Source organism: Polypterus senegalus, chromosome 12, assembly GCF_016835505.1.
Source record: "Polypterus senegalus isolate Bchr_013 chromosome 12, ASM1683550v1, whole genome shotgun sequence".
Lineage (NCBI taxonomy): Eukaryota > Metazoa > Chordata > Cladistia > Polypteriformes > Polypteridae > Polypterus > Polypterus senegalus.
This window is the reverse complement of record NC_053165.1, coordinates 66,419,814-66,431,943: the sequence shown is the minus strand read 5'-3', so window position 1 is coordinate 66,431,943 and position 12,130 is coordinate 66,419,814. Positions and strand designations below refer to the sequence as shown.

At 42.3% G+C, this 12,130-nt stretch overlaps 1 protein-coding gene across 1 annotated transcript in view; it reads left to right on the top strand.

Moving 5' to 3' along the window:
* LOC120540891 (serine/threonine-protein kinase ULK1-like) overlaps window positions 1-12,130 on the top strand; it is a 99,374-nt gene that overhangs the window by 15,872 nt on the left and 71,372 nt on the right. The window contains exon 4 of the mRNA XM_039772041.1: window positions 7,758-7,790. Coding sequence (XP_039627975.1) covers window positions 7,758-7,790 — 33 coding nt within the window. The remainder of the gene's footprint in view (window positions 1-7,757; window positions 7,791-12,130) is intronic.

Genomic DNA, 12,130 nt, shown 5'->3' with positions numbered 1-12,130 from the left:
AACAAATAACACAATTTTGTCACCTTACATATTGGAACATAAATATTGACATTACAGTCAACCACAAGGTTAAGGAGTAATGAATAGGATGCGAGTGGATTTCATTATGAAGTTTACAGCTGTCTGTGGCGCTGACATCGACCATTCAGTGGCTGTTTGTTTGCCAGACCACCGTGCCACTCGGACGCATTTCAAGTTTTTGTTGTTTTCTTTGTGCATCTTCTTTTTTTTCGAGCAGGGTGTCCGTCTTTACAAACGTAGCCATAGAGTCTTCCACATATGGCCGATGTGTTATTTTCCTTTCTTACTCGTTGCTCTTAAGAAATCCTCCTTGTTCTTCAGATGAGTGTTTTTCCATATTCAATCTAAGCTGTGCTGACAAAACTTGCTGAAAGCTTGTTGTCCTGGTTCTTTGGGTTATTGTTGTGCGCTGAATTTTGTGGTTATTTATTTAATTTTTTTTGATGTAGTTGTGGTATTTGATGCCACTCTCTAATGCTTTCACCGATCTCGTGCAGCCAGCTAACTCGAGTACCTTTGTTAATGAGCAAACATACATAAATATGTGCACAAACGGAGAGAGGTATGACAAGATTTCTGTGAAAAAAAAACAAAGTAGAATCTATTATCTGTATTATAGAAGGACAGAACACTCCAAAGTGTTTAGCATATTGAGTTTTAATAATAATCACTTTTCAAAATCTCTAGATTCCCCACATTTAAGTGTTAATTTTGTTGCGTTAATTTCATGATTCTCTCCGTGTCCTCTGCATTGCAGAACTCATAGGGCCGTACATCATGCATGTCACAATCGGGGGCCTGTGTGGAGCACCGCTCTGTCAGAGGGGATGTGCACATCTGGGCTGTGGGAGGAATACCAGAGCACCTGGAAGAAACGGCACACATGCACTGAGACAGTCAGCAAACTCCATAGTGGGGGTGCTGAATATGTGAGGCAGCTGCAGTAAGCACTGCGCCATCATGAGACTTTTCAGTCAAGGAAATGCACGGCCCACATGAATGATGGCTCTGAGATATTATTGCTTCCTGCTTCATGCCAGACAGCCTTTCCTGGGTGACGTGCTTACCCGTATGAATGGTGAGCTCTGAGCAGGCTCGATCTGTCAGCATTTTAAAGCCTCATTTGTTTACAGATCGTAAAAATAGATTAGTTTGTTTTTGAACTGTGCCTTTTGTATGCCATCTGTAGTTTGTTCAAAGACAAAGTTAACATTTCCGTACTTATGATACCAGTATGTTGCCGATTTATTTTGAGTAAAGAGAGGGAGAAAGAGAAGTTACCAGGCTGAAAATGGTCCCAAGTGTTCCGAGGTTCTCAACAATCACCCCATTGAAAGCAATGAGTGGCACAATAAGGCCAGGGATGTGGGCAAAGAATTAAGGGGGCTTTTAATAACATTAAATACAAGTCACATGATCACACGCACTGAAGTTTGTTGAAAGTTCTGTTCAGTAAGCAAAGTGAAGGATTGGTTTGGGCAAAAACACAATTACTAACTTTTAGATAGAGAAGAGCCAAGCAAAATGACACCTTTTATTGGCTAACTAAAAAGATTACAATATGCAAGCTTTTAGATAGAGAGAGAGAGAGATTCAGTGGTTGGTCAGATCCTGTGTCAGGCTGCTATCTCTGTGAAGTCTGCTCATTCTCTTCATGTCTCTTTGGGTTTTCCTTCTTTATGCCCAGAGTGGTGATTCTAGATTGGCCTGTGTGCACTTTTTCCTTAAATGTCACCCAGAAAGGCTCCACTCCCCTGGGTTAAGCAGACCTGAGTAGGTTCAGGTTTGGTTGCATACTAGAAAACACTTGTACATTTCATTCACTCTCTTGGGCCTTCATTTTTGTTTTCAGTTTGCTCATGGCCTATCCTGTAGGTACAAGGGGCAAGAATAGACATTTGCCCATTCCAGGTATGTCGCGGTCACCTGCTGATAATCAAACACCCCCCTGGAACACAAGAATTGTGTAAACCCTGCACACTGTAGTCATGTGGACAAGGGGAGAACAGAATAACTACACACAACCGTCAACCGGACCAGAATTGAATTTGGGTGCCAGTTAGAGGCAGCATCTCCAATTACTGCACCCTTTGGCTTGATGATTATTGGTCAAGTTCATTCATTTAACGGTAATCTTTTGGGGTTTTTTTTTCTTCTTTTTTCTTAAAATAGCTGCCCAGTGTTCAGTGTAGTGTCTTTCATACTGGGAATTAAATTGAAGTAAAACAAAAACTTGGTTAACAAAGTTATCTGAAATTTTTGAATTGTTTGCTGAACTTTTTGAGTTGTTTGCTGGCAAGACTGCACGGGCAATATGCTGACCCCAGGATACCGGGAAAAGGCCACATCGTTCTCCTGCCATGTGATAAGTGGTAAGCCCCTTATCATCCTGGTAAATCATTTGTAGGCCCTTTTGAAAGTGTGGGCTGCTGCCGTTGCTGCTAACAGGTCAGTGGTGCTAATTGTCAAAGCCGCATGAACCAGATGGCACATGTATCTCTTTCATCCGGACAAAAACCAACAGACAAAAAGAAAGAAAGGGTGCCTGAGTCAGCAGCTGACCCTGCTGCAGTGCTTAATTGGCCCTGAGGCCTGTGCTGCCTGGATACTAAAGGGACTTTTCAGAATAGACAACACCTTTGTGGTCAGTAGGATTGCATTCTGCCCAGAGATAAGGGCAGCAGGGCCCGATGAGCACCAATGAGGAGCGGTGAAGCTGCCATGTAAGGAGCCATATGGCCCGGCCTTGGCAGATAATAGACAGACGTCAGCACCTGCAGTGCATTCTGAATTCTCTCCTGGCCTGCTCTGCATATTTATATCTCCTCTTTCACATTTCGAATAGCTAGTTGACGCCGCTTTGGGAAGTGAGATTAAATAATGTTAATCTTTATTGTTACGCGGGCTTCATCCCAAGGGTTCAGGGCCTTTCTGTGGGAAGGGACGTGTGGTTCTGTTAAACTGAGTTTTCTAGGTCTTTGTGATGTTTCAGAGAGATACATTTTTTTTTTTTACTTCAGTTTGATTCATTTTGAAAAGGGGGCATTAATAGCTCCTTTGAGTGTCTGTGATGTCTGGGAGCCGCGCTCACTGTTTTAATGGCTAGACGATGAAAGGGCAAGTGGGTGCTGTTGACTCCTTATGGGTTTGAGCCTTGTGCCCCGATGCATTCTGGTTACACCTTCTTAGCGTGTCTGCATAGATCAGCTTTTCTCCCACATCCCCAGAGTCCTACTAGTTAGGTTCGTTCCAAGCTAACCCCCTGTGTAAGTGAGAGTGTAGTTGTTTGAACGAATGGGCTGTGTGACGGACTGGCGGGCTGTTTCTGCCTTGTGCCCACATATCCTGCTGGGATATGTTCAGGCCTCACCGTATCCCAGAACTGGATTAGGCAAATAGGGGGGAGTGAGCATTCCCTTAAGATGAGAAAGTCAAATGCATAATGGTGTCCTGTCCGCATCAGATTTCTTTCGAATTAGGAATAAAGGCTGACATGCTGCTGTGAACGGGGTTTCATGATTCAGGTTGTCAGCACTGACAGTCGTGTAACGGCCGAAATTAGAAGATCTTATTGAGTATGTGTGGAAAGCCGCTGTAGATTGGGAAGAGCGTCCCTTTAATTGAAAAGTTATGTCAGTGGTGTAATGTGCTCTGTGACTTCTTGTCCTCAGCCTGCCATAGTAGTCGATAACTGAGACAGGGAGGTCCTCAGAAAGAGCAGACATTGTTAGTTGGCTCAGATCTAATATCTTTGCCATCATAAGGGGGGGTTGGGGGGACTTGCAGTTAAAGAGGCGCTTCCTTTCATGGCTTAAGCTGATCCCGTGTCCAGAATGTATTCTTCCCTCTCTCGCCACATGTCCGTTGTGTTTGATGCTCTGACTCCTTACCGAACACACTGTGTTGTTGTCGTGTCGTGCATGAGTGGTCTAGACTTTCTTCGCCTGGTTAGTGCCATTTATGACATTAATTGACCAGATTGCCTTATTTTATATCAAGCGTTTCCTCGAGATTCAGACAAGTGTCTGGCTGCCTGCTTGACATGCTTGCAATTTGTTTTCTGCTTTAAATTTCCAGTCTTCCCCATGCTTGTTTTGAACTAATCTGATGTTTTATTTGAGTTGGCATACTCTGATTATTTTCATACTCATGGAAGTTGTCCAGGTTGTTCTGCCTGCCTAAAGTAAAGTCAACTCTGATGGAGGATCGCAGGAATCGTTGGGTAGGGGGGTCCTTTCATCGGATTGGCTGACCCAGTGCTGACTCAGCTGTAGAATGGCCATTAGGGGGAGGCAGCGTGATGGCCGAGGTCTCCAGGACTCTCTGAACAAATCCTATTATGGGATTTCATCTATTGTTGAAGTCTGTTGTGTATTTATAATATTTCTATTGCACTTTTGTATCGTATTGAGGTTTACTTGTGTTCTGTTCTGTGTATTTTATTGTATTGACCCTCTTTATTGACACCCACTGCACACCCAGCCTACCCGGAACTGCCTTTCCCAAGGTTTCTTCCATTTTTTTTACTACAAGGGTTTTTTTTTGGAGTTTTTCATTGTCTTCTTAGAGAGTCAAGGCTGAGGGGCTTACAAAAGACAGGGCCTGTTAAAGCCCATTTTGTGATTTTTGGGCAATACAAAAATAAATTACATTGTGTTGTATATGTTAAAACAACTTGGCCCTGCTTTTTGTGGCCATCTTAATAAGCAGAACAAAACCGAAAGTACATTTCAAACAGCAGCTTGATGTGAATATCCAGTTCTAACATCTAACAACCATAAATCAGTGTGATGGAGCAGCAGGGTGCAGCGGCCGTGTTCTGCCACATTCCACTTCTTATGTTTTTATTTGGTGGCCTTATCCGTGTAGACTTGTCTCTAGGGGCGGCTGGCAGCACATTTCACCTTTCTTTTTCTTTCAGACTCATTAAATGGCCATAAGGAATGATCTGGCTGTCACGACCACCTCCCACCCCCAATGAGCTCCATTTTTAGTTTTGAGCTTCTGTCCATTGGAACAATTCGGTGGAGAGTTTTATATTCTTTCTCCTTTTAGAATTCAATCTATAAAGTGCACTGCTGGACTGCGGCCTACTGCGTTTTTGCCTTACATTCCATTTTGTTGATTAACTGCTAGTGTGTGAGAGTTTCATATGTCCTTTCCAATTTGTCCCTTTGGGTCTTTTAGGATTTCTGGGGGCCCACAGGCAAGTGAATAGCGTCATTTTTTTTGTACCTCATCTTTGATTAATAGGCAAAAAGTCCTCCATTTTGAAGGTCATCATTATGAATGCAATGGCAGATTTGACTTTAGCAGGCAACAGAATCAAACTGGGAAAGGTTTGAGGTGGGCATGCCAAGGTGCTGAATAGCTGCCTAATGCTGTTTATGTATAATCTGAATGTGTGCCTGGCCAGTTTCCAGCCCTGAAACAATGCTTTTGAAATGATGTCCTGACTGTGTTTTTGTTTTTAAAGAGAAGGAAAGTTTCTGAGGGACAGAAGTCCAATTGTGCTGAATAGCTCTGTCATTATTCCAAAACTAGCTGTGTTACATTTTATACAGAATACATGTGTGTAAATGAGAGGGAGGTCAGTGGAATGGTGAGGATGAGGGAGTAGAGTTGACAAAGGTAGTTAGTGCAGGCAGGGTGGAATGGGTGGAGAAGAGTGTTAGAAGCAACCTGTGACAGACGGGTATCAGGAAAAGTGAAAGGGAAGGTCTACAGGACGGTAGTGAGATTCAGGTATTTTATATGGGTTGGAGACGGTGGCACTGACCAGAAAGCAGGAGACAGAGCTGGAGGCGGCAGAGTTAAAGATGCTAAGATTTGTACTGGGTGTGACGAGGATGAGCAGGATTAGAAATGAGTACATTAGAGGGTCAGCTCAAGTTGAACAGTTGGGAGAAAACGTCAGAGAGGTGAGATTACGTTGGTTTGGACATGTGCAGAGGAGAGATGCTGGGTATATTGGGAGAAAGATAATAAGGATAGAGCTGTCAGGTAAGAGGAAAAAAGGAAGGCCTAACTGAAGGTTTATGGATGTGGTGAGAGAGGACATGCAGGTGATGGGTGTAACAGAGCAAGAAAGATATATAATATAAAAAAATCTTTGGTCGAGATGTGATCATCTTGGAGAAACACTTTGAAGTCCTATGAGACTTCTTGCACATCTCGCCCTACTTACAATTTCTCGGAGACACTTTAGCATCCCACGAGACAAGGAAGTGAGACAAAAGGACATCTGCTGTACAGGCTTTTAAATGATCGACGAGCAGCACAACATGCAGATCACACAGCACGGTAGCAGCTAGCAGCAAACCAGTAGCTGATCCATCCTTAGCATGCGTTCAGCCCCCCCACCCCCATCACAACGCGAGCGGCAGAGACGTGAAGTTGGTAGCGTGAAGCGAGCCCCCGGTGCTGGGGTTTGTGGGGTGTGCGAGCAAAGTGAGTAGGGGGCATAGCCCCCTAGTGTGTGTGTATATATATATATATATACAGTTGCAGATGTGACTCACCAACCTACCATGGAGGACTGTTCATGCTGCTCTAGCCACTCGCTCTGTTCTACCAGTCCTTTCTCTTGGTGCACCAGACACTTGTCTATGTTTATCTGTGCTGTGATGCTTTATTCTTCTTAGTGATATTTGTTAAACGGAGTTTTATGTATTCGTAAACATAGGAGCAAATGTGTAACAGGGAATTTTCTTCTAGGCCAAGTAAAGCATGCTATCATCAAGAGAAGAAAATCCATATACAGGCATGTTGCTGCCGTTTGGGGTGCTTGTGAAAGGCAGGCTATGTTTGGGGATTTGGGGAGTATTTTGTTCTTTCCACAGGGCAAATTAGTAATCTAAATGGTGAATGTATTTTACATGTAATTCATGATGTGAGTTTTTGAGAACATTGAGTAAATTGCTGTACTGGCTTAAATCAATTAAACTACTTTTTTAATAGGAAGTGTGGAATTTTATTGCGTTTAACATGAAGAATCTTTGAAAAAAATCATGAATTCTGTTTATGTTTTCCAATAAATGGAATGTATGTAAATTGTGCATAATGAGGTTTGTAATTTTTAAAATATAATAAAGATGAAAATTTAAAAAGCAACACATTCCAAGTTGATTTGGTAATGTTTAGTAGATGCAATTCATCTAACATTTTTATTGATGTATTGATGTTTTATGTTGGCATTGCTAAAATGCTGCTTTCCTATGTGTCTTAATTATTTTTCATTGGCAGCAAATGTCTTGTTGGCTGTTACTGTTTAAAGTAGGCTCAATTTTTGTATTCGCTCAGTCTTAAAATAATGAACATTTGGCGAATCTTGGTTGAAGCTGCATTTCTGCTAAACAAGATGAACTTGCCGAGCAGTGCACATTCAGATGAAACACCTCCGCCGTGCACATTATTTATGATTTGTCTTTTCTTTCAGACAGATTTTGTTTTTGTAGTCTCCTTTGGGCCTTTAAGTTTGCTTACATTGTCTGCTAAAGCTGCAGGCTAATTTGCATTTAGCTTCATCCATTTCTTATCCGGCAAGTCGAAACGAGGAACTCGTACCACTGGAGTCTCCTGAGCTGCTAAAATAAACAGCCACCAGTTGCTTCCTTTCTGCCATTGCAGCAGTCCTCTGTTTGTTTGGAATTTCAGTGCATACAAAAGCTTGGGAAATACTTGGCTTGTGTGAAATACTAATCTTCACAAATATTTATTTTTGTTTTTTTTTTTAGGAGATGGCAAGTTGTGTCTATTTAGTAATGGAGGTATGTATGTATGTTTATTCTTCTTTGTTTTTCCCCCTCCCCAACTTATTTTTTGAATTTTGAACTTGTGAAACTCCTCAATAGACAAATTTAGGACCTTGCTTAATGGAAAATATGTCATCCAAACACAAATGATGCAATGGCAGCAGAGAATGGTGTGGATGGGCAATCCCATGGGACCCCAAGCTTGCAGGACCCCTCTAGGCACCTTTCCTCTTCTCTCCTCATTTCACGTTCGTCATACGTGTGTGTTCAGAATTATGACCGGCGATTTGAAAACGTATAACTACAAACTATTCCCCCATTGACTGCTCCTGTTACAAGTTCAAACAGCAGCTCTTACTTATGTGAAAGGCGCTGTATAGGTGCCCAACGCAACACAGAATTATAATAGAGGCACATGTAAAACAAAAGACAATTTTTTTTTTTTTCTTCATCTGTGGGGCACGTCTTCCCCGTGTCTTACAGGCACACCACAGTCCTAAAAAGCACACATACCCAAAATCAAAACACCAATACTAAAATTCTTCCTCCATTCCTTGCAGGCAGCTTCGTCCTCCTCCTCCCGACTCTGCCGCCCTAAGTAGTGGCCGCAGGCAAACTTTTTTAGCCCACCTGGAAGTGCTTCAGGTGGCAATTAACCTAAATTAGGCTGCATTTCTGGGTGTGGCTGCATTATCGCCCACACGGGCTCAGGAAGCCTTGCAGCTCCCCCTGGCAGTGGCCACGGAACCCAACAGGGATGAGCTCTAAAGTCCCATGCATGTGGCCCCGATTCAGTCCAGGGGTGCTGCCACAGATCCCATGACTGCTCCCCCGTCTAGTGTCAAAGGGGTGTCCCAGCTGGGCATGGGTCCCAGCTGTCCACCACACTGATCATACGGTGTAAGACAGGGGGATGCTGGGTAGCAGCGTTAGTGATTGGGCAGCTAGTTTGGTTTGTGCTTCTAGTGACTGAAACTCGATATGCAGGGTGTTTGCGCACACAAGCTCTGTGCTAGGCAGTGTTGGGTAGAAAGTAATGTATGTTAGGTAGTCAGATTCCTTTTAAAAGCAGTGAATTAGGTAATTAATACTTATTTTACTGGAGTAAAAATACTTTTTTTTTAAACGATGAAAGGAACTTGCCCTGTCTTCAAACCTTGCTGGACCAACAGTTGGCAATGGCTACAATTGAATAAAGTGTAATAATAATGATGTGCTGGTCAGGGGTTTCTGGACTCCACTCTTTAAAGCAGGAGTGTAGAACTCTGGTCGTAGAGGGCCGCAGTGGCTGCAGGTTTTCATTCTAACCCTTCTCGTAATCAGTGACCAGTTTTAGCTGATAATTAACTCCTTTTCCCTTCATTTTAATAGCCCTGTTTTCAAGGATTCTATCCTCTGAATTTATTCTTTTTTTATTAAATGACAGCCAAACAGAAATGAGATGTGAAATGAGCCAACAGTTGACCAGCTGAATTGGGATTTAAACTCCAACTAATTTCACTCCCAACTAATCTCTTAATGAGAAGGTGATTCTTGCTGTTAATTAAACCCGTTATTTAATTCCATGGCTTGTTGCTGCTCTCATTCTGCCACACCAGACATTTCCAAAACTGTTAATTTTCTATTTTTTACTAAGAACATCGTCAAAAAGTTTTGGTGACCTGAGAAATGAGAAGGCCTGGAGTTCGACACCTACAGGACCCCAATATATGGTTGAATCTACCATTAAATTATATTCTTAATATTGCCATTTAAAAATATATGCAACTCCCCTGTATGTTAAATTGTTCCAAAATCCATGTGCTGCTTCAAAGCGTCATCACAAAGGATCGTGACAGTTACTACGATTGGCTTATTTCATGTTGTGGTGCCAGGCCGCCACAGTGCTCGTCGAGCCCAAGTGTAGATGGCTTATTGCTCATTTACACCGTTATTTCAGGTCCCTCGCCATTGCTACACTAGTTGGAATTTTGAAGTTGTTTTGACAGGCGTGCCGTTTGTTTCAGCTCCTCTATAGCTGGCACTGACGCGGTTTATTTGCCAACACATACTATGGGTGATCCCTTGACAAGGTTAAAAAACAAAACTGTTTTTCCTTCTTTCAGCATATGAAAGTGTAAATTTTGACATTTGACAAATCTTGACACAAGCCAGCTCTGGACTTAGGATTTAATAACTAATGCTGTCTCGTAAAATGAGCAGTTTGTCATACAACAGGAGAAAAAGTAGCACAAAAGTAATAATGCACTGTTTGTAACGTGTTCCGTTTTAGAATAGGTGACGATATTCCATACTTTAGCGTTCCTCAACACTGGTATTAAGTATGAAGTATGTTTTGTTTTAATTGAAGCAAATTATTTTCTGATTTTGTGATTACATAACCTACACACAGTGTATATACATAGAGTTCATAATACAAAGCAGGCAAAGCCCGCTGAGACACGATCAAAGTCGTGAAGTCGCTGACGTGATATTCTACAGTTCATTTTGTGGTCTCTGTCACCGATATCACCAAATACATTCACAAACTTAGCATATAAATCAATAAAGTGTCCACTCAGTTAAAAAATCCATGCAGTGGTAGTTAAATTCATTTTGCATTAAATGTTCTTGCAATTAAATAACTAGCCTACAAAAATTTTCCTCATTATTTTTTTCCGTGGCCTGTGCATGTTTTTGTATTAATGTATTTACCGTGCCGTCCTCTAAATCAAAAACTAAATATCTGAAACTCTATATTCAGTTAAATATACCTACATTTTATTAAACTTTTTTCTTGAAGTCTTTATAATCTTTTTTTTTTTTTTTTTTTAATATTATAATAGGGTGTTGCGGTGGCTGGCGCCCTGCCCGGGGATTTGTCCCTGCCTGGCGCCCTGTGCTGGCTGGGATTGACTCCAGCAGACCCCCATGTCCCTGTGTTAGGATATAGTGGGTTGGAAAATGACTGACTGACTGACTAATAGGACATCCCTTCAATATTTTTCCCCACAGGCCCCCAATGTACTAGCTATGCCACTTACATACCCTGAATGGACACTTCCATTAAGTTAAGGACCCCCTTTTTGCCACAGAACAGCCTGAATTCTTGAAGCCTGGTGTCAATGTTGCTACAAACATTCTTTTTGGATTTTGGTCCATGCTGACTTGGCAGCTTCGCTATATCCTAACTACAGAGTCACGGGGGTCTGCTGGAGCCAATCCCAGCCAACACAGAGCGCAAGGCAGGAAACAACCCCCAGGCATGGCACCAGCCCACCACAGGCACAAATAACACAAAGTTCCAAATCTCAGTTTTTCACAACAAAGCTTTTGAAGCCAATACCTACAGTAGGTAACATGTATGTTTGAACAGTGCAAACTACTTACAGTGACATGATATACTGTACACTGACAGTATAATATTGCATATTCACTTTGTGGTATAGCGGGTCTGTGGCTTCAAAAAAAAAAAAATCCATAAAGCTGTGTCACTCTCCGTGGGCGCAATTGCACGACCACGGGGAGATAATGAGGTAGTTGGAGCGGTAGTTGAAAACGATCACATGTGCAGGTGCGATTGTTCTCAATTGCTTCATTGGCTTCCTGCGGCGTGTGATTAAGGCCCACGGAGACGGGTTTGTATATGTACAGGTCAGCACAAAAAAAGAAGGGGAAATCAAAGAAAAGGAGAAAAGAAAAGAGCCAAGACGGAGGTCGGCCGAAAGGGGCTCATGGCTGCAGGGTCGCCGCCGGCTACACGAGCAATGGGTGAGCCAGAAGAATGAGACTGAGAAGGAGGTGGGCTGAGATCAGGAGGAGTTAGTCTGCATTTTAACCTCAGATTTATTTATTGATTTTTTTTATCCTTACTTTTCACAATGATTTTTATCGATTTATATACTGTTTTTTAGAACACTGCTCCATTCAAACTTTTGTTGATTTTACTTTTGTTTTGACTGTTTTTTTAATAGAAGCACTTGAGCACTTTTTCCACCATCCTCTGGCCTCATCAGTAAATTATCCTCATATGTCAGCTCATCTCGGTCATAACTATTGACGGTGTGGGTTCAGTAGACTCTCATGTGGGAAGAGAGAGTCTGTAGGGGACCAGCATTGTCACACACCTTCCCTCCAAATAGTACAGCTGATAGAAAATAACATTAGAACAAGGCAGCTTGTACACGTACAAGAAGTCTCACTTTACCATGACTGCCTGTGCATGTTTTGGTTAAAATGTGCTTGTTCTTCACTCAGTGAAGATGGTTAAGCTTCTCAAGGTTCTTGTAGTGAAGCTGTGACCGTTTAGCAGTGAACAGGAGCCCCGCATGACTAAAAAGTCTCTTGCAGGCTGCAGACGCAGGAAGTTTGTGTGT